The 23,967-nt window shown below is 36.7% G+C and overlaps 1 protein-coding gene across 6 annotated transcripts; it reads right to left on the bottom strand.

Annotated features, from left to right (window-relative positions):
• Positions 1-41: 41 nt before the first annotated feature.
• On the bottom strand, positions 42-21,768 carry LOC137024772 (tumor necrosis factor receptor superfamily member 14-like). 6 transcript variants are annotated; one of them, XM_067392652.1, is made up of 11 exons: positions 19,718-19,942; positions 13,952-15,939; positions 12,658-12,750; positions 12,052-12,475; positions 6,347-6,472; positions 6,070-6,225; positions 4,079-4,166; positions 3,811-3,992; positions 3,681-3,721; positions 3,488-3,531; positions 42-172 (listed from the first exon to the last, which is right to left on the bottom strand). In XM_067392652.1, the coding sequence occupies exons 4-10, from the start codon at positions 12,191-12,193 to the stop codon at positions 3,508-3,510; spliced, it is 759 nt and encodes a 252-aa protein (XP_067248753.1). In that variant the 5' UTR covers positions 12,194-12,475; positions 12,658-12,750; positions 13,952-15,939; positions 19,718-19,942; the 3' UTR covers positions 42-172; positions 3,488-3,507. The 6 variants fall into 6 exon arrangements, 4 of the variants coding, with proteins under 4 accessions (XP_067248753.1, XP_067248752.1, XP_067248755.1 ...); XM_067392651.1 differs by lacking the exon at positions 12,658-12,750; XM_067392654.1 differs by lacking the exons at positions 6,347-6,472; positions 12,658-12,750.
• Positions 21,769-23,967: the final 2,199 nt, after the last annotated feature.

The following is a 23,967-nucleotide window of genomic DNA, read 5'->3' as shown; positions in this document are numbered from 1 at the left end:
GTTCTTATCCTCACTTGGTGCCAAGGCTTTCAGAGATTGTGGTGAGGCTGCCTCTGGCCTGCATGCCATGGTGGTGCTGTAGGTCTACCAGGCTAAAGTGCTAAAGGAACTGCACGAGGGTAGTTCTGACCCAGGTGTTTTGCAGGAACTGCGCACAGCAGCAGACCTCGTCCTACATGCAATGAAAGCAGTTTGTTCAATAATAGTGGTTATGAGAAGATCTTTTTCAATGGTAAAGTTATTAACAACTTAATAATGACAAAAGTTGCTATTTTTTCCAGCTGCCATTCAGTCACTGATTCCAAAAAGTGCACAAATGTCATTATAGTCAGGAGCATGAAATATTGTTGACAATACTGATGACATACACTTTTTAACAATTGCTGAGAAAATTAATTCTTCCCAAGTCAATAGTCAAGTGTCCATCTAAAGTGAACACTGAACAGACTTAACAACCTTTGTACATGTACCAAAGAAATAAAGCCAAACTGATTTATAATAAGTGATTATGGTGAAGCGAATCTCAACATAACACGTAACATAACACGTTACGTAACAGTCGGGATCATTAATATGTACGCGCCCAATATTTGCATATGCCAGCCCATGTTCAACGCATTAGACAAGGAAAGGCAGTATTAACGTCTGGAGCAGCACAGCTGAATCAACAGACTAGGTAAGCAAGCAATAAAAACAGCGAAAAATGGCAGATGGAGCAATAATAACTGACATGATCCATGATAGCATGATATTTTTAGTGATATTTGTAAATTGTCTTTCTAAATGTTTCGTTAGCATGTTGCTAATGTACTGTTAAATGTGGTTAAAGTTACCATTGTTTCTGACTATATTCACAGAGACAAGAGCCGTCGTTATTTACCATATTACAGCCGCAAGCTCAGTGGGCAGTGTGCACGAAATTTAAAGGGGCCGCACGCTGAATCAGTGCATAGTTAATGATGCCCCAAAATAGGCAGTTAAAAAAAAATAATAAAAAAATAATATGTGGGGTATTTTGAGCTGAACACATTCAGGGGACACCTTAGACTTATATTACATCTTGTGAAAAAACATTCTAGGGCACTTTTAATACATCTAAGATGATTTGACAGATGCCAGATCCTTGTAACCATGATAATTAATCTCTGAATAATTTGGTTCTTCAAATTAATTAGCAGATTTGATTAAAATATCTGGATTAAGTTGTCTGAGATTACTGCATACTCTTGTGATTATTGGAAAGGGCAGATATATCGATACTCGGACCCATGATTAGCAATGGAGCAATTAGCTGGTGGCAAGACAGCAATGTAATGACATCATATTAAAAAAGAACATCACACACCTGATGAAAAACTTGATGAATTTCTGGACCTTTATAAGTAAACAGCCAAGTGACCAAAACCATACAAAAGTTAAAATAGATAAATAAAATGTGTTTTTAATTATTTCCATTATTTCTTGATTTCTATTTGTTCAGACTTTATTTTTATTTTTAATGTTGTAATTAGCAATTTATTTAATTTTACCTGTGCGGCAGATTTATGTGACAGCATTAAAGTTTGACAGCACAGCAGGCAGCATTTTTTCACTGTATTATTTGATTGCATTGTAAATTTCATATCATTCTATGTATAATATTTCATTTACATTATAGCATTTCCAGGGCCGTTTCTAGACATCTGGAGGCCCTCCGATAAACACCCCTCCTAATAAAAAGCACTTGAAACAAATATGATTCCTAACATTTTTACTAAACATCTGTTATTAAAATGTGTATATTTTAAAGTCCCTGTGAACCGGAAGTTGCAAACGTCTTTTCTCCAGTGTTTTTCTGAGTGAAAGGGAATATTGAATACAGGGCAGAGTTTTACTTTACTTTTTTTTACTTTACTTTTACTTTTCTACTAAGCAGATATAGGCCTTTAATTTCTTCATTCAACTGTGTAATTATTTTTTAGTTAGAGCAGTAATGTACACATCATCAGAATTTAGAAGATACAGAGAGATTAGGTACGTTTTTGAAACATTCAGATGCTCTAGTTTTAGTGCATGCCCCGGGTATACTTCACTTTCCGTGGCCGGACGCGTCACGTGCGCAGTCACGTCTTTTAAAGTATACTACACCACGGAAGTATACCCGGCCGAAGTATACCTGAGGCTTAACGTTCTGTGATCATACGCTCCAGGGACCAGCCAAGACTGATCACACCGGTGTGATCCTACGCGTCAAAGGGGAATTGATATACCATTTTACTTTATGCAACATGTGGGTTTTCCCATTCAATACAATGTATCTATACACTTTGTACAATATCTCTACAGTGTATCACACATAACATTTTCCTGAGATGTTGATTTATAACAAACAATTTGAAAATGAATCCGATTTAAATGATAATTACAAAATATCATATTTCCATAAGAGTGCTTATTTTCATTTTTCAATCATATTTAAAGACCAAGAAGTTGCTGCTGTCATGGCGAAACTTCTACAAATTTGGTAGGTGCATTTGGGATACCATGAAAATTTGGTAGTGCATTTTTGGTAGTGCATTTGGGATACCATGAAAATTAATATTTGTTCAATAACTTACCGTTCTGCCAGTTTTAACCTTTGATATTATAACAGTGACAACAATTAAACTGTATAGAGTACCCCAGGGATGATGTGTTTTTGTAGGCCAACCCGGAAATTAGCGGCGCACAGGTTCCCTCGATCCCTCGACTTAGAGGCTTTGTTAACCACAGACCTTATTTCAGGCGATTTAGCAAAAACCCATTAAAAAAACCCATAGACTTTACAGCGTTGGAACCGGAAGCCCTAAAATGCTAACTCGCTTTCGGATTTTGCCTACAAAAATGCGTCATCCCTGAGGTACTCTATTGACTCAGAAGTATGCAGACGTCATTTTGTCACATGCTGTTGCCATGGTGAATCGTAATATCGGAGCTCCATTAATGATGGCTTTTCATAGTCATGGTGCACACGCTTAACTCAGAGTCGACTAAACTAGCTCAATTCAGCTGCTCTGAAACAGAAAACTCAGACTTTCCCATCTCAGAGTACGTTACCTCAGGTTTTAACTCAGAGTTGTTTGATCCTCCTTATTGAAACGGACCCCTGGTGAACCCACGAACCAGAGTCTGGTTTAAATTGATCTCAGTTTTATAATTTAGGTTCAGTATTAATGAGTCAAGTGCTTAGCCAAACCCTCTCAAAAACACAAAAACAAACACTTCTTTCAAAGCATGCATTTCATTTTGACACAATACACACTGAAAAGAAAAAATTGTATCTGTTCATAAAGAAGCAGGTAAAGAATACCATCAGTATGGAAGTTTTAAACTGTCAGCAACATACAGGTTTATAGTGCTAAAAAGTAACTGGATGTTATTTAGAGATTGTGGGACATAGATTCAAGAATGTAGGGACCTTTATTAGGTGAAAATATACAGGCCCTAATGGTCAGCTGTTGGTTCTTACCTAATCCTGGTTTCTCAAAGTTAGTTCAGCAGGGTCTCCACTTTCTGTACAAAAAGAGTAATTATTTCAGCAAAATAAAGCTTTATGTGCAACCTTTAGACTGAAGACTACATCAAGATTTTAGCAAGGTGTTTCCTATTATAATCCTATTTTAAATGTTTGACATAAAAGAACAGGTCAGATATTCACTTACTAGCTCTGAATCATCCTCAGTTGCTTGTTGTGGTTTGACACCTACAATATAAAAAGTAATAACAATGCTAATGCTTGGAATATTATCATTAAAATGAGTACTTTTATTATTTTATTACTTTAGTTCTTACGTTTGTTAGAGGGCTGTGCTTTATGTTTTCTGTATATGATGTATCCTATTAATGCCACCAAAACAGTAACAAGAACTGGAACTGTGACTCCAACTATAAGTTTAACTGAAGTCACTTTCTTGCATTCAGCATCAGAAGATGATGTTCCTGCTTTTATTTCTGTAAGTCCCTTAATCTCACATCTGAAAATGTGTAACTCAAGAATATTAGAATGTCCAGTCTGATAATCTTTAATTAATATTTTGTAAATCTGTGGGTCACTACTCACTTTGAATGTGGTTGGCAGGCCATCAGAGAGCCATTTGAATAAGTGCCATCTGTGCAGTTAGCACATACAGTATCAGTAAATGCTGTTCCTGTAAAAATATTGAGAGAGTGAATGAGATATAACATCAACAAAGATAATACTAATGTTGTTTTTTAAAGGATACTTTTCCTGATAAATTTACTCACCCCCATGTCATCCAAGATGTTCATGTCTTTCTTTCGTCAGTCGAAAAGAAATGAAGGTTTTTGAGGAAAACATTCCAGGATTTTTCTCCTTATAGTGGATTTCAATGGCTACCAACAGGATGAAGGTTCAGTGCAGCTTCAAAGAGCTTTAAATGATACCAGATGAGGAATAAGAGTCTAATCTAGTGAAACGATGGGTCATTTATGAAAAAAATACAACTGTTTATGCTTTATAAACAAAATATCTTCTTGAACGTACTTTCCGTTTCCACATTCTTCATAACGCTTACACTGTGTGTTCTACGTAGGCATTTTTTCATGTTGAGATTATTTGCTGAAGCTTTTATCACGGTATATGGTATTATCACGATATTGAAATAAGTTGCAAAAAAAGTGTTGTCAGTATAACAGGTTTAAGAACTCTTTTTCTTTTTGTAATAACAAAAATAACTCTGAATAAATATAAATATAAAGTCAATTTTTCAAATAGATTAAAGTGCAAAAGAGGCTATAAAGAACAACAGGAAACACTTTACAATAAGATCTCATTATTTAATGCATTAACTAAGATTGAGCAACAGCTACATTTGTTACAGAAAGTTTTATTTTTTGTTAATGTTAGTTTAGAAACACAACTGATCATTGTTAGTTTTATCTCAGGTCCATTAAATAAGTTCTTTTGATTTTAGTAATGTTATTAAACAGTAACTTAGAAATTAACATTAACTAAGAATAATTAATGCTTTATTGTATTTTATATTGTCAGTTTGGTAATAATGAATTAACATGTTTACTAATGAAGCCGCAATAACAAATAATCAGAACATTTCTAATCATTAAGGCATGTTGTAGTCCAGATTAAAATATATGTTTGAAGCATTTTAAAAACTTCACCAGCGCAGTTGCTTTGTTTGCGGGATTTCCGGGGTAACCGCTGCATTTCTGCTGTTCCATCAGCGCCCTCTGCTGTCAGAGAGTGAACGCGCACTTTCATTCAGCGCATCTCCTTCACTCGTTCCGCCATGTGCTTCTTTGTTGGGCTTGTTTACATCTGAGCGTGTGTTCTTTTGACGCAGAATACAGTGGTGTTGTACATTTTATACGGTTGATTGAGAAAGTATTCTTAAATGCATTATAAAAATTGTAATAATTGGTAATAAATTATTATTTACGGTATTCTGAAATGCCCACGATAACAATATCGTGCATATTCATTATCGCATAAGTCTAGTCCTACGCCTTCCCTATTCTACTTACGGAAAAAACGAAACTGCCGCCACGTTCCTTTCCGTAAGTAGAATAGGGAAGAATGCGGAAGTGGAAAGTACGCTCAAGGCGATATTTTGTTTATAAAGCAAAAACGGTATTTTTTCCGTAAATGACCGATCGTTTCTCTAGATTAGACTCTTATTCCTCGTCTGGTATCGTTTAAAACTCTTTGAAGCTGCACTGAAACTGACATTTTGACCTTCGACCGTATGGAGTCCATTGAAATCCACTATATGGAGAAAAATCCTGGAATGTTTTCATCAAAAACCTTCATTTATTTTCGACTGACGAAAGAAAGACATGAACATCTTGGATGACATTAGGGGGAGTAAATTATCAGGAAAAGTGTATTTAAAAGTGGACTAATCCTTTAATTATTGCGGTTATCAAAAATAGAGATTACCTCAGTAATTTATTTAGAATTATTCAATACAGAAAAAAAGCTTGTACGAAATATAATATAATTAAAGTAAAAAAAACTATTATTTGCATTAGTTTTAAAAAAATCTACAATTGAGTATATACACACACACTCACCTTTTTGTTTAATATATTGTCCAGGTTTACATTTAGCATGTTCCACCGCTGATTTACAGTTGCCTTTATTTAGTGCGATGCAATGGAATCCTTCCTGTGGCTCACAAATTGTGTCAGCAGAGCGTGTGCAGGCCTTCCTCACCCTTAATCCTTGGACTGTGGGCACAAAAACAAAGCACCTAATCCTATCTGAAGTGTAATGCATTAGACAGCACTTCATTATTACAGTTTTACATCTCTTTATCTCAAGTTAAAGCGCTTAACACTGGGCACACACCTGCAGCACACACAGTGCAGGAGAAACATGTTATGAGTCCATTGGGTTCATCTGTGTAAGTTGCTGCAGGACATGGAATACAAGATGTACTGGTATCTACAGTGCAATGCCAATAAACACGGTTTCCTAAAAAAAAGAAAAGTAAAATGTGTCTGATCAGCTGAATTCTAGTAATATAAATGTGTGGATATAGCCAAAAACATTTAGACAGATATGACATGGCCAAAACAGCTACTGCTGCTGCTTCTTTACCTTTTTACAGAATCAATAGTTTAAATGAGTTCATTTTGTAATACAGTTTTGAAAACAGTGCATCTTTGGGCTTCTAGCCTTTAATGCATACTTGGACTTGGACTAAGTTTAACTCTTTAGGATCCACACATTCCTACTATGTTATATTGGTTAACAACATTACTTAAAGGGTTAGTTCACCCACAAATTCTGTCATTCATCAGAGGTTGGGAGCATGAATCAAACTGCCAAATTCAAGTGAACTATGGAAACATGACTTTCACACTCCCAACCTCTGATACAAAACAAAAGATTTGTGAAGATTTGAAGCTTCACATAAAGTATTCCCATTACATGAACTATTTTAAAAGCATCTTTTTGTAGCTTTCTGGGTAACATAAGTGTTAATAGTCTTCAGGGCCGTTTCTAGCCTTTTTGGCACCCTATAGGTGCGAATACAAAACTCTAGCATAAACAAACAGATTCTCATAATCTTCACGCCCAGATCACACGTCTGTCTGTGACTTCAACTGCACTATTACAGCATAAAGAAATGCATTTATTTGATATTATATACTATAGTTCCAGGAACGTTGTTTATGGTTCCCAAACATTCCCAGAACAAAGATTCTAACGTTCCCTGTTCGTTAGCCAGGAAAGTTATCTTTATGTAAATAGAACGATACAAAAAAATAAAAAGAGGAACCAATAGAGAATGTTCCCAGAAAGTATAACCAAACGGGAACCGTATTGAAATGTTAGGGGAACATTCTGTGTTTACTGGGATTCTGCTGCGTGACTTATCCGTCATGTGCTAATATGCAGTGTCATGTTTTGCTCGTGATGATGGAGCGACTAGTAGAACAGAACAATTAACCAATTCGTAACATACCTGTATATTTCACTTTCTTTTTCCTCATCCTCTTTTTTTATTTTTATGATATTGAGCCCCTGATGGCTTTGACCTTTTCATGATGATGAAACTAAAACACTTAATCGAGGTAAGCACGAATGATGACGTTACCTGCCGCCTTCTACATCTCGTTTCTCTATTCTTTTCCTAACAGCAGCGGTCACTATCACCAGGGCCCAGTTTTTCAAAAGTAATCCAGTGGGATTTCAGATCATGGATTGGATTAAATCTTGGAAATTGGTTTTTCAAAAGCAAAAGAGGGATTCCGAACTAAGATCAGAGCATGTAATCTGATTTTACATTTGATCTGGATCAAACCTGCCCTTTGGGTTTTTCAAAACTTTGAACTAAGTTTGGGATCTATTTGATACAAAAAACAGGATTATCCTGATCCCCTCAGAAAGGTGGATTCTGTTGTGATTTTTGAACCAAATAAAATCAGAGAGGTTTTTTTAAGTTAATGATCACAAAATCAATGTTTACTGATGATATATACATTTCTTCATATTTGAAGCATATATGGACGTTCCTCAGCTACAAACCAGCTATGAGTAGAGCAGAAGTACAAATTGAACTGGGTAAAGAACAAATCTTGCTTACCCAACCTCATCAGAAAAAAGTGCAGATTGAAGATACAGAGATGGAAAGAGCAGGTATCTGTCCTGTAAATGATTTTTGACTATTGGATATTATTGTTTTTGTTTTGTTATTTAACATTATAACAAAATAAGGAATGTAAAATGTTTGTTTATTACAATTACAATGGCTATTTGTGGCCAAAGGTATTTTGCGTACCTGTTGTTCTTTGCTAAGCCAATAGGCTACACTGTTAGTTCCATTTAAGGTTCTGGTACACAGGATTTGGTCATCCTGAAATTTGGTATTTGGATCACAGTGAACCAATCCAATATTCCTTTAAAAAACTGGCATAAAGTAAGATGGATCAGGCGATCCTGGATAGCATAACATGGGATTTCCAAATCCAGATAAATTTGATCCAGTGTACATTTTTTGAAAAACTGGGCTCTGGAGACTTGTCACTCAGATAATACGCAAGTAATCATAATGCCTCGAAATGGCAAAAGTATGAAATAATAATAATAATTATTTTTATTTTATTAGTGTTTATATATATAAATCTCTTGGTGTGGCGTGGGCTCACACTGGAGTCCCCCAGCTGTTTGCGCCCTAGGCGACTGCCCAGTTTGCCTATGCCTAGAAACGGCACTGATTGTCTTGCTGGTGATGCAGGCCTCACTGAGCCATCGGGTTTTATCAAAAATAGCTTATTTTTTTTATGTCCCGAAGATGAACAAAGGTCTTACAAGTGCGGAACGACACGAGGGTGAGGAATTAATGACAGAATTTTCATTTTGGAATACACTACTGCAGGGGTTCTCAAACCTGTCCTTATGTACCACAAGACATTTTGTATTTTAAATTAGCTAACATACTTGATTCAACTCATCAGCGTGTGTCAGATAAAGGAACACATACAAAACGTGCAGTTCTGGGGGAGCTCCAGGGGGGTATTCCAGAAAACAGGTTATGCAACATACCATGGTAAGTTTACTAAGTGGACAACCTCAATATTTGGTTCCAAATCCTGAGGGATCTTTCAGGGTATGTAAGTAGCAGGTTCTGTTCCAGGTTTAGTTCACTTCAGAGATATTCTGCGCATGAGTGGCCTATTGATGAGATTCTAGTGGGTGTGACAGATTTCGCACAATATTATGTTATATTTTTTTATATGTATTTTTTATAATAAAATTACATATGTAATGCATCTCATCTTACAACAAATGTGGAAGCAAAATGGCTAAATAAAAAATAAACTTATACAGCTATAATGTCTTTGCAAACCTGATTTTAGTTCAATCTTCTTGGGCCAGTTGTTCAAAAGTAATCTGATTGGATTTTGGCCATTGGATTGGATCAAATCTTGAAAATGGGTTGTTCAAAAGGAAAAAGGGATTCTGAAATCAGATTAGATCACGGAATACAATCCTAGTTTTCTTCAGTTTGTGTTGTTCAAAACTTGTCAGTAGGATTTGGATAACTTTGATCCAAATAAACAGGATTATACTGATCCCATCAGAAGGGTGGATTTAAGGAACAAAAATGTGATAAAACTTCTAAAACTGGTCAAAACATACAACATTTTTATCATGTAACATACATACACACATATTTTTTTTTTATTTTGCTCTTGATTAGTAACTGTTAAAGTAATAAATTAGTAGACATTAGGCTTCATATTTAGCCTTTCGGTAACTAACTGTAAAGTTAAAAAAGAGATTTTTGTGCCATAAAACAATCCCCAAACACCTGTAAAATATCCAACAAAAATATCATATTTAATTCAAAATCAATATTCTTTCTATCAACATGTCCTTTAGGGCCTCCGTAGAGCACTGGTAATCCAGATTTGGTAATCTGGAAAAGTGTGTATGAAAAACCAGCACAAAAGTAAGATGGATTACCTGATCCTGGATAGCAAAACATGGGATTTCCAAATCCAGATCATTCTGATCCAGGTTAAACTTTTTGAACAACTGGCCCATTAAGTTTATAATTAACATCAAATACACAATATAATTCTTGTTCACAGAAAGAAAAAAAAACTGATTCAAAATTAAAAGGTATTTATGATGGTAAGCTAACCTTGCTTTCTGGAATGTCCCACAGGACAGGTTTGAGAATCCCTGGTGTAGTTTATATACAGGACTTAAAATATGAGCAGATTTTTAACACACAGGGCATCATACACTTGACAACTTTGTAAATTGTTACTGAGGAAATACTGGACATCATACACTAAATGACTGAGAATCACACACTACAAGAATTGTAGGTGTTTTAAGCACAACCAACATACACAGAAACATGCATCTTGTTGCTAGGAGATGCATGACAAATGAAAAATAATAAAAATAACAATAAGGTTTGATATCTTCCAAACTGGTTGGAATCCAGACTGCAAATTGGGGGGAAAAAATCTGTGCAAAGTTGTGTAGTGTGTTCTAGCCTTTACTCAGGGTTCCCACTCTTTCATGAACACCAGATTCAAGGACTTAAAGCACCTTTTATTTTATATCAAGCACAATAAATGTGGGTTTGTTACTGACAAATTGAGCGGTATCAAAGACCTACAGTACCTGTTACTGCAGTAATGTTAAAGGGTTAGTTCACCCAAAAATGAAAATTATGTCATTAATGACTCACCCTCATGTCGTTCCACACCCATAAGACCTTCATTCATCTTCAGAACACAGTTTAAGATATTTTAGATTTAGTCCGAGAGCTTTCTGTCCCTCCATTGAAAGTGTATGTACGGTAGACTGTCCATGTCCAGAAAGGTACTAAAAACATCATCAAAGTCGTCCATGTGACATCAGTGGGTTAGTTAGAAGTTTTTGAAGCATCTAAAATACATTTTGGTCCAAAAATAACAAAAACTACGACTTTATTCAGCATTGTTTTCTCTTCCGGGTCTGTTGTCAATCCGCGTTCACGACTCTGCAGTGACGCTGCTTCTCCTTCTTTCCTGTTTTATGGCATCCAGCTTATTGGTGCATTACCGCCCCCTTCTGCTCCGGACAGTGACGCTGCTGACGTGTTATCCGGTGCGCCCAAGCTTCGTTCACAGTCTGAGGGAGACACACACTGTATTCAAGCTATTCTACATTGTTTGTATTTTGGTATTACTATATTTTTTAAAATGGTGCGTAAGTGTGCATGAACCCTGTCAGCAGCGTCACTGTCCGGAGCAGAAAGGGGCGGTAATGCACCAATAAGCTGGATGCCAACCGCCGTAAAACAGGAAAGAAGAAGCAGCATCATCACTGCGGAGTCGTGAACGCGGATTGTCAACAGACCCGGAAGAGAAAACCATGCTGAATAAAGTCGTAGTTTTTGTTATTTTTGGACCAAAATGTATTTTTGATGCTTCAAAAACTTCTAACTAACCCACTGATGTCACATGGACTATTTTGATGACGTTTTTATTAATGACATAATTTTAATTTTTGGGTGAACTAACCCTTTAAGGGATATACTGACAGCTAAAATCTAATTTAAAGGGCCATTATTTAAACGAGGAGAGAGGGCTGGTACAGTGTGAGAAAGAGAGACTGGGTTTGAACCAGAGAGGCAGTGTAGCTTTCTTATTCCTGCTTATTCCTTCTCATTTATTTCACACTGGTTTTAGATTTATGTTTTATTAATCATGACTTGATTAAAACATTAAAAGTTAAACAGCTTCACGCTTCTCATGGGTTCATCATGCAGGGCTGCCGGCACTTGATCACGAGTCACGACCCATCTGCTTTCCCCTCAGTCAATAGTGCGGTTTCATTCTGGCTTTAGCAGCGCATAAAGGCTCATTTTTGTAATAGCATCACACACTCTAACAAAGTTTATTTTAAGAACTTTCAAAGCCTATGTTTGTTTTCACAGAGTTTCCAGGCCTTGAATCCATCTGTCTGAAATTTAAGTACTTTCAAGAAGTGTGGGAACCCCGTTTATTGTATAGCACCCAAAATAAACATTTTTACTGTACCGGGACCACACATGGGGCAGCATTCTCCATTTATCTCATATTCAGCACGGGAACATCCACAGAAACAGAGTTCAAAATGAACAGCGATGACGATGCCAACAGTTGATATGATGGTCCTTAGCAATAACATGTCCATAAACATTGCAAGGGAGGTTTATTTAGTCCTTTTCAAAGGAAAATGTTTCACCCTCAGACTTCATGAACCTATTTCTTCACAACTTCACATTAAATAATGTACTTTGGCATTCCTTTTCTGTTTATATCAATATAAAGGCTATCGCAGATCCTGATGGCTGGCTTTATGCCTTTAGACGATCAGCAGCTTGATGTAGTCTTTAGATAGTTTGGCAGAACACTCCAAACACTTCTTCCTCCTCACAACTGGCATGACTCCTCTTGATTAAGCAGAGCAATCAGATGAATTCTGTGAAGAGTTGAAATAAAATGGTTACAACTAATGTTCTATGTTAATGCACCATTATGAGTCCTGCTTTAAAAGTGTCACTTGTTAAATTGTTAAAGGGTTCATATTCGACAAAGTAAAAAAACTAAAAATGTCACTAGTCCAAAATGACCATCTGATCAGCACAAACAGCAAATACATACTCATTCCACATGCAAAGAGGTTGATCAGCAAAGAAAGGCCCAGGTCAGAGGGGGTGAAAATGGTCATGTAAAACTCATGTGAGAAACCTTGGCCTCAGAGAACAGAATAAAAAAATAACAAACATATGCATTTAATTAGGCAGAAATTGGATATGCATTGCAGGGTTGGGTTTTCCATTTTTGATTAAAGGGGAATTAAGCGGTGAGATATTCTATTAACATTAACAGCTATTGTGTCTGACTTGTTCTGAGCGTGCTTTCATTTCAAGGCTTACAACAAATGAACATGTTAAAACAGATTCAGTCATGCTTACAGTAAATCAAAACTTAAAGTAGGTCTAAACCAAGAGAGCATTAAGAAGTACCAAACATATTAGATTGACATTAGTCATGGTAAAACATGGTATTCACTGTAAATCTTAAAATTTTACAGTTTTGCTCTTTGTACATCATGATATCTTATGCATAATAGGCCTATATGAACAGAAAAGTGACTTTATTTAAATGTATTGTTGAATACAATATAAAAAGTATTGTATAATATACTGTTTTTATGTGTATAAATTATTCGTAAAATAGTCTCTGACAGTGTGATCTCTTTATGGGTCATGTGATTGTTGTCATATTTTCAAAAAACAATATATAAACTTGTTTGCACTTTTTCACTCCTCCCCTAATTACAGTCGCCTACATTTCAGGTGAGGCGAGGTGCATCCCAAACGAGCCTACAGTAGGTCTGTGCACGATTTACACAGATATTTGAATCCACAAATCTTACATATTGTGCCTTTAACTGACTGGATGGGCAGGCGAACTCGTGAATCGGGCAAAGGTTTACAGCGTCCAAGTGTTATAGACGCTGCTTTTTCAAGTAGCTAATGTGTTAGTTTCACTTTTGCATTTTTGTTGCCTGGAAAGTCCCTATAGCCTACTAAGTGAAACCAAAAAGATCAAAGATCAAACAGCCATTTAGAGTTATGCAGGTTTATCTGCTGAAATCAAAATGACGCCTCGCAGTAAAATTATGTTATATAATTTTATAAGCCTGTGTGTGTTCATGAAACGGCCAATTTACTTTTGTATTTCAGCAAAACGTTGAACGAGTAGCCTACTTTGAAAAGTGACAACAGACGATGTTTTAAAAATATGCATAACCATTTTCAAGAACTAGTTGTTGCGTCAAACATCATTATTTCTAGGCTACTCTAAATCATATGCTAACGAAACAATGTCACACTGACATCAACACATGAACAATCAACGAATTAGACATTTTCAGCTCAAAAGGTCTCACCTAAAGTGATCTGAATTTGAATCACGTGAAGAAACAGGTTAGTCCTCTTGTGCGTCTTTCTCAAAAGCACTTGTTTACAGTCAAGAGTGGGCTTGTTGTAGCGCTGCGCGGAGAGATTAGGCCACGCCCACAAGCGGAGTTTCACATTTGCGCTTTTAAAACAAAATATTATTTGCAAATAATATTTTGTTTTACAATATACACACTTTCACTCTACTGATATATGATATGCTGCAAATGCAAAACGTTACTGTCTTATCACATTCAGTTATGAGTTATATGAATCAAATGTAAATTATACCATATTTTACATTCAATTTTGAAAAGTTGAATTGCTTGCGTCCCTGGATATTACTCTCGGTCGTTCAGCATGTTTAGCTGCTAATTTCCATGCACTAAAAAGCGTTGCAGTTGCCCCATAATTATTATAATTATTGTGTTTGCAAACAGCGATGACGGGTTTTTTTGTGGGCGGGGCCTAGCTGGTTGCAGAAAATGAGTTGAGCAGTATCAGTCTATGGAAGCCACGAAATAAAAGAATAAAAAAAAGTTAATGACGAGTTTATATCTCACAGTTCTGACTTTTATTTCTCGCAAATCTGAGTTTATATCTCACATTTCTTACAAAGAAAAACAGAATTGTGAGATATACTCGTTATTCTGTCTTTTCTGAATTGCAATTTATCCCGCAGTTCTGACTTTTTCCCCCTCAGAATCGTGAAATAAACTCACAATTGCGAGTTATAAAGTCCGAACTGGGAGTAATAAACACGCAAAGGCAAGAAAAAAAGTCTGAATTGTGAAATAAAAAAATTTATAGACTATATGTTTAAAAGTTATCAATGTAAAATGTTATAGGTTTAAATATTATTTCATGCTGTAACTGCTATGTATGTTCTCTGAACTGCATATGTGAATATTATGTAGACTAACTGTTTACATCAAATTCCTGCTTTAATAGTAGACTAATCCTTGCAGGTGTCATCAGTCCAGTCTGTGAAACGTCTCCGTTTAGCTTCAAAGGACGTTTTCAACGATGGTTTTCTTTAAAAATGAAGACTATATTTTTTTTTGCATTCCGATTCCAACATCCAGAGGCACAACAAAACATTTTTCTCTTATTCTGTGGATTTTGCACATTTTCCTCCACTTGTTATCACTATTTTTCTGCAACCACTATGCGCGCAGCTGCAAAACTTAATTGTTACGTCTGCTTTTAAGGGATATATTCGGTTGTTAAGTCTGATGTCACGCGGCCGCGCTTCCGAGTCCTAACGCTCTATCTCATACCACAAGAAAACAACAAACGGTGCTAATATACACACACGATGCTACCAAAAATATTATAATCATAACCTATCTCCTTACCAAAATCCCAGATGGCCAGACAGTGATTCATCTTTTATAAATCATTAAAATATTAATATCTGTAATGCTGTGACCATGGAGACTGTTGTGTAGACTGTAAGTATTTTAAATGTTTAACTTTAAAATGTTAAATGTTTATTATGAATAAATAGCGCTCATAAACGGACATCGAGATGGCATTCTCTAGTGAACGATCGAGGCTTGGACCCGGAAATGGCGTTCCTTACGTCACAACTTAACACCTCAGAGATGACGTGTTTTTGTAGGCCAACCCGGAAGTTAGCAGCGCATGGATTCCCTCGATCGAAAACCTATTCATTTTTCCCATAGACTTTTGAAAAATCGCAGAAAATAAGCTCTGTGTGTAACAAAGGGTTATGACACTTACACGATTTGTCTATCAAGATAATCTTTACAAGTTAACACAACATTTACAGGAAGCTAGTGTGATCCACGAACTGTACTTATCCAGAGTGAGAAAAAGGGAACAGAAAATCCCTCTGGACCCGTCACATCCAGCACACTCCCTCTCTGAACTGGTCGACGCTACAGAGCCCTGAGCACCAGAACGACCAGACACAGGCACAGTTTCTTTTCTCAGGCAATCCATCTCATGAACACTTGACAAACACAGAACACACAACACTATTATACATTATATTTCAAATTTGCACACATCATAACTGTACATACAAATTGTCTGCTTTGTCTATCTTGTATATTTGTATATTATTATTTTATTATGTGTCTTGTCTTGTCGCTGTCACTCTGGTGCACTGTGGAGCTTCTGTCACTAAAACAAATTCCTAGTATGTGTAAACAACATACCTGGCAATAAAGCTCTTTCTGATTCTGAATATAAAATATTGAGGGACAATTTGCCATTTTTTAATTTTTGGGGAGTCCCTCTAAATGTCTATGGTGGCTATATCTAACATATACTCCTCATTTCATAAAAGATATGTATCATATCTTCTACATTTAAAATTTAGAATGAACAACTGCCATGCAAAGAGTCAAAAACACATCGGCCTTCCTAATGCAGAGGAAGCCACCTCTTTTCTGAGTTGCGTAGATGTTGATAGTGGAAGTATCAGAGTTAGAGCCCCCTCTCCTTTAGTTTATTGTAAAAACGATGAATAAATATCCATTTAGTTAAGTTATCCTGCTATTTAGCATAAGCCTAAACTATAGCGGGAACAGAAGGAGAAGAGAGCCCTCTCGCGTACCAACTCGATATGATTCACGAGTTTGGGAGAAAATGTTTTTTTAGTATAGTATTTAAAAACGACTTAGCCAAAATAAGTGTCTCGTCTGAGGGGCAATGATAGCAGAGCGAAGACAGTACGTATCATATTGAATGAAATGCATTCAATGAACATTGGCACTTTAAGATGCACTCAAGTGCACGAGATGGAACAGATAAAGGACAATTCGTGGTACACAACAGCCATCATCTGAGGCATGGAGATAAAACTAGACACAGGTGCAGAGGCAACTTTGCTACCTCTATCCGTTGTCCAGAAGTTCCCTGGCCCAGTCAAGCCACAGCCTACATCCACTCTCACCAGAGAGAGAAAGACATTCAGGAGGAATCGACGGCACTTGAGAAATCCGAGTCTGATGAACATTCGGATGAGATATCCAAACAGACACTAAGATCACACGACCATCCACCTGAGAATTCTCCGGTGAGAGTGGATGAACATACTGACTATTAACCCAACTAAAACAAAAATTCAGTTTCAAAAAAGACCTAGATGTCAGGGAAAGAAACACAATTTCACCTTTAGTACGACCACAATTGATCATGCCACAAGCTACACATACCTCGGGCTAAAAATAAGTACAACTGGAAAGCTAAATTTGGCCATGAATGAACTGAAGGAGAAAGCAAGAAGGGCATTTTATGCCATCCAAAAATCAATCCAATTTGAAATACCAATCAGAATCTGTCTCAAAATATAGAACCGATTGCACTATATGGCAGTGAAGCCACAAATTTGACAAATAGGACAAAACCCCTGCATGCCGAGTTCTGTAAGAGTATCCTGAAAGTCCAGAGGAACACACTGAACAACGCATGCAGGGCAGAATTAGGACAATACCCTCTATTAATCCACATTGAGAAATGAGCCATCAAATTTTGGAAACATCTAAAGCCCTTAAAAATCATGAAATGAACAGTGAAAAAAGCCCCCTGATTCAGATGGTCCTGAGGCTGCAAAAACAAACTAACACGACTAACAACAGCCAGCCTCAGGACACTGACACCCTCAAACACAGAATTACAAAAGCACAAAAAGACAATTACCTGACCTATTGAAACAACAGAAAAACAAAGTAAACTACAGTGAAAGACTGTAAATTAAGAAGAATAATGACGAGGTACAGACTGAGCAATCACATGCAGACTGTAGAGATGGGCAGATATAGGGCCCTATTTTAACGATCTAAACGCAAAGTGTGAAGCGCACGGCGCAGGTGCACTCAGGGCGTGTCCAAATCCACTTTTGCTATTTTAACGACGGAAAAACGGTCCGTGCGCCGGGGCACATTTTTGAAATGGGTTGTCCCTATTCTCTTAATGAGTAATGGGCGTAACGTTCAATAAACCAATCAGAGTGTCATCTCCCATTCCCTTTAAGAGCGAGATGCGCTCGCGCCATGGCGGATTGCTATTTACATGGCGTACACGCGATGAGTCAGTTAATATATATGTGTGTGTATTGGCACGATTGTTCAATTAATTAGCCAATTTCGTTCATCATTATAAGTAGTAATAGGCTGAATTGAAAATAGGTAGCCTAATTCTAATACACGTAATGACTATTCATCATTACATTTTTGTAATATTATTCTATATATTATATAATATTCTATAATTATATAATATTCTTTTACACTGTAATCCTTTTGTTTTTAATATTTGGCATGTTTGTGTGATGCGCATCCCTTTGTGTAATAAGCAAAGTCAACGCGCACTGCCCAGAGGCGCAGTTTCTACCAACGCGCTCTAACAAAAAAATATTGCGCCACTGACTTTAAACTTTAGACCAGGTTTGAGTTGGTCTATGGCGCAGTCTATTTTCAGCTCCTTAAAATAGCAATGCGCCGGCAATGCGCCTGAACACACCTCTTTTTTAGACCAGCACGCCCATGGGCGCACTAACTGGTGCAAATGCATTTACTAATTTAAGGACGTGGCGCTGAACGGGAAAACGCGAACGGCGCCGGACGCAAACTAGCAAACACACTTGCGTCGCATTGCGCCGGGTGTATTATAAGGCCCATAGGCAGAACTGCTGCCCAGAGAGAGACGCATCTGTCCATACTGGAGACAGAGCAACACTTCCTCACCAGCTGCCCCAACTATGAGGAAATCAGAAAGACATTTGATCCAAAATTTGAAATGCTTTGCCCTAACTTCATAAAAGTAAACAATAAAACACAACTTCAACATTTATTAGGTGAAAAAAGAGATTGTATCCTACTAGCAGCAAGATGCATTGATACCTGTCACAAGAAGAGGGAGGAGTCTCACACAGAGAGAGAGAATTCTAAATTGTTCATAGAATTCTAAATGTTGATTGATTAATCGTTCTGCTTTTTATGTTTCTATATGTACATGTGATTCACTGTATGTTGATGATAGAAATGCTTTGGCAATACTTTGTAACAATTGTCATGCCAATAAAGCACACTTTGAATTGAACTGAAAAATTGATTATGGGCATGTGATGTGGCAGTGTCTTAAAAAAAAAGAAAAAAAAAAAAAAGGACAGCAGTAAACTGTAACAGATTAATCAAAATATTCTCAAAGAAATTTGAAGGGACTACTGATGTTTACAGAGAACACTTGTGAGTAAATATTTAGTATGGTGTTCTGGTTAGTCAAATGTTTAATTAAAGTTTCTGTTTGATAGGCTTGAATATGTACATGAGTAGACTTGACTGAAACAGATTGAATATAAGTTACATATAAGTATAAAAAGGGGGATGTGGTGAATTTGGTTCTACACGCTCTGTGTTTGATTAAAGGATTAGTCCACTTACAAATAAAATCTGTACAGTCAAAATGACAGTTTCAGTGCAGCTTCAGAGGGCTTTAAATGATACCAGACGAGGAATAAGGGTCTTGGCGAAATCGGTCATTTTTGGAAAAAATGTAAATGTATATGCTTTATATAAACAAATGATCGCCAAACAAATGAAGTGCTTCCGCTTTCCGTATTCTTCAAAAAGCTTATGCTGTCCTACACATTCCCTATTCTGCTTACGGAACAAAGGCAGCGCCAGTTCCATTTTTCCATACGTAGAATATGGGAAGGTGTAGGACAGTCAAAATAATGTTATAATGACCAAATAGCACAACCAGAAACAATTGTTCAGACTTACATGTGAAAGGTAATTCCCTGATATGTGGTTTGGATTGTTCGACGGTTTGTAAAATCTCAAAATAGCCAGGCATCTTTTCTTCAGTCCACTTGTGAGAGTTTTTTTTTTAATCTTTTTTTAATCTGCTATGTTGTTATTTATTATTTTTTCTCCTCCTCCTGTTCTGAATATAAATTGAAGAATGGTCTAGAAGGTTGCAAGGTTGTAGAAGTTACAGGGTTTACAGTATCACTGAAAATTAAAAACAAAACCAAGTTCATTTGAATTTTTTTTCAATACCATTTTTTTCATACTGTAAAAATCAGCTCCTAATGATCCATCAATGGCTCTTACCTACTGTTTCTATATATGAGAAGTTGCAGGTTCTGGTAATGTCTTTAAAAAAAGAAACATTTTTTGTATATACTTAGTATCCACATTTAAAATTGAACCATTACCAGAACATTATAAAAAAATTATAAGTAAGATGTTTGCATTGTTTTCACAAATTTCTGTATTTTGTTTTCTGTACTCATATATACACATACTGTAAAAATAAGTAGTTTTACCTTTGTCAGGGGTTTGTCTTTTCTGTTTTAATTTGATCCCAACGGTAGTCACCAAAACACCAACAATGACTCCAACATTGACTCCAACAATGACTCCAACACTGACTCCAACAATGACTCCAGCAATACTAACTGGACTGAACTTCTCACATTCCACATCAGATGACATTGTTCCTGGTTTTATTTCTTTAGAGCCTTCAGCCTCACATCTTTAAATGTAAGCAATGTTAGAATATCTGGTCGTAGTGGAATCATGTTTCAACATTTGTGAATCTTGTGTTAATCACTCACTTTGAATGTGGTCGACAGGTAGTGAAGGAGCCATTAGAGTAAGTGCCTTCAGTACAGTTACCACAATTAGTATCAGTAAATGATGTGCCTGTAATATATTAAAATAATGACTGACTTAATGAGAGTCTTTCATTACTGATATTGTTCTTGTGTCTTTTTTTTTTTAAAGCTAGCTGTCTTTCCAGTTTGTGGCCATTGTCAGTTCTAAAATACCTCACCTGCTTGTCTGATATATTGTCCAGGGTGACATTCAGAGTGTTTCTCAGCAAATATACAGCTTGTACATCTACAGTCTTTCTTTCGCTCAATGCAGTAGAATCCTTCCAGTGGCTCACAAACAGTATCTGTAGAGCGTGTACAAATTTCCTTTACTCTTAGTCCTTGTTCTGTGAAAAACATAAAACACTTACTTATATAAATAAATGTAATTTGTAAGAAAACATTTCAGTATTTCAAGTCTGTATTTTGGAGTACATATTTATAGTTACACATCAATTATGAACAGTTTCACCTATTCTATAAGTAAAAATAAGAGGGAAAAAAAAGAGACATTACATTGCCAAAAAAACAAGTACAGATGGACACTTCCCAGACATTACTTCAGTAAATTAAAATCAATGGTTTAATCGTTTTTTGGACAGGATTTACCCCTCCTACTGAACCAATATAGACTATGTTGTTGTCATAATATGTATTGACAGAATTTTCATATTTGGGTGAACTATCCCTGTGATTTCTTCATACAATTTTATAATTATTTTTCAATTAGAGCAGTAATGTACACATCAGCAGAATTTTTTTTTAAAACACTCAAATGCTCTAATGCAGTTAATACCTAAACTCGGGTAAGCAGACAAAATGCTGAATTCATTTAATTCTAACCCCAACTTAAGTGAAGTTCACAATGTAATTTCGGGAGGAGTGAACCCATCTAATCTTTCAATTAGTGAAACTCCAACATAATCTCAAGAGGAGGGAACCCTAATCTTTCAATTACATCCAGAGCAGCTACTCACCCTGCTCTGGCATCAGTTGTTTCGATATCCCTCCACCTCCCAACTCCACCACATAATTTAGCCATCCCATCTATCGTACTCCTCTTCCATGCACTAGTAGTCCCTGGGGGGTATATCCAAGCTCGAGTTGAAGCTGCTTCCTCGAGCCCCTCCACAGCGGACAGCAAGCCAAATACGCTTAACCTTATTAGCTTAAAGATTTTATGAGGAAACGAACTCGTGAAATTATCATTAAGGATGAACATGTACACTCCAGGGGGTTAATAAAGGCCTTTTGGTTTTGTAAGAAAAATGTCCATATTTATAACTTTATAAACTATAATCACTGGCTTCTGTTAACGGCCGTATGCGAGTCTAGTTCTAGCCGAAGAGTGACCTCAGACCCATTGCATGTGATCATGTTATTTTTGAGTGTAGCCTAAATTTCACACAAATACATACACTATATTGCCAAAAGTATTGGGACACTCCTCCAAATCATTGAGTTCAGGTATACCAATCACTTCCATTGCTACAAGTGTGTAAAATCAACTACCTAGGCATGCAGACTGCTTCTACAAATATTTGTGAAAGAATGGGTTGCTCTCAAGAGCTCAATGAATTCAAGTGTTGTGCCGTGATAGGTGGCCACCTGTGCAATAAGTCCATTTGTGAAATTTACTCACTACTAGATATTCCACGGTCAACTGTTAGTGATATTGTAACAAAGTGAAAGCAATTGGGAACAACAGCAACTCAGCCATTAAGTGTTAGACCACGTAAAATCACAGAGCGGGGTCAGCACATGCTAAGGTGCACAGTGCGCATAAGTCGCCAACTTTCTGCAGAGTCAGCCGCTCCAAACTTCATGTGGCCTTCAGATTAGCTCAAGATTAGCTTCATGGAATGGGTTTCCATGGCCGAGCAGCTGCATCCAAGCCTTACATCACCAAGTGCAGTGCAAAGCGTCGGATGCAATGGTGTAAAGCATCTAGAGCAGTGGAGACATGTTCTCTGGAGTGACCAATCACGCTTCTCTGTCTGGCAATCCGATGGATGAGTCTGGGTTTGGCTGTTGCCAGGAGAGCGGTACTTGCCTGACTGCATTGTGCCAAGTGTAAAGTTTGGTGGAGGGGGATTATGGTGTGGGGTTGTTTTTCAGGGGTTGGGCTTGGACCTTTAGTTCCAGTGAAAGGAACTCTTAATGCTTCAGCATACCAAGACATTTTGGACAATTTCATGCTCCCAACTTTGTGGGAACAGTTTGGGGATGGCCCCTTCCTGTTCCAACATGACTGTGTTACAGATACCGGTTGGCACCACGTAAACAGCTTATATGCTCTCTCTGGAAACAGGAGAAATAAATGAGACAGGGAAAACTCTGTGTCCATTTTTCATCTCGCTCAGCAGAAAGAGGATTTATTAGACATTCACAATTTAAATCCTCCTCTGTTACAAACACTCAATGTTCATTATGAAATAAACACGACTTCAAAATTAAATACAATTTGTCTTTTTTTCATCTTTCAGCAAATACTGAGTTATAAGTTTTGTGTGACTACATAAATCAAAATGACAACCAGTTACCCTGTAAGTTGTCTCTTTGCAACTCAAAATAAAACAGTTTATGTTATCACATATGGTTCCTAAATGCATTTTCCATTTCCAGCTAAAGTCATTTTTACTCTTCCCAAAATGCATGAGCTGACAGATTTTAAACTTATTTTTAACCACTTTTAAAATATATCACATTTGTTTTTAACATTAGCTTTTAACATTTTACACAATATCATACATTTCAAAAGTATTAAATCTTTACAAAAATGTTCAAGGAGCTAAAAATAAAACTGTCTGAAGTGACTTTGGTAGCAACAGGTGACGTTAATAGGCGCGAAAATGTGGCTACTGCTATATATACATATAAGTCCACATATTCATAAAACAGCCTTAATAGCGGACATTAAAACATTCAGCGACATGTCAACATATTACACTTCAGGCACTTAGCTTAATTTACTATTCCACCAACCTGGAAACAGGAGAAATAAATGAGACAGGGCAAACTCTGCGTCCGTTTTTCATCTCGCTCAGCAGAAAGAGGAAAACCGCAAAGCGGACAAAACTGACGTAAAGCCCCCTGGAGCACAATAAGTGCCACACTACCCCCTGCTGGCGAACTCCACAATTACTCCTGACCTCTATATAACATATTTTAGTGAAAGGATGGTGGAACCAGGTTCATTATCCCTGAACAAATATTCAAAAACATTAACTATAAAATTACAGAAACTACCACAAATGTGATAACACTTTAGTGGGCATCACAACTGTGCACCAGTGCACAAAGATAGGTCCATAAAGACATGGATCTGTGAGTTTGGTGTGACAAAGATTGTTTTAATCACATTGATCACAA

This window comes from Chanodichthys erythropterus, chromosome 8, assembly GCF_024489055.1.
Source record: "Chanodichthys erythropterus isolate Z2021 chromosome 8, ASM2448905v1, whole genome shotgun sequence".
NCBI classification, from domain to species: Eukaryota; Metazoa; Chordata; class Actinopteri; order Cypriniformes; family Xenocyprididae; genus Chanodichthys; species Chanodichthys erythropterus.
This window is presented reverse-complemented; position numbering and strand designations above follow the sequence as displayed.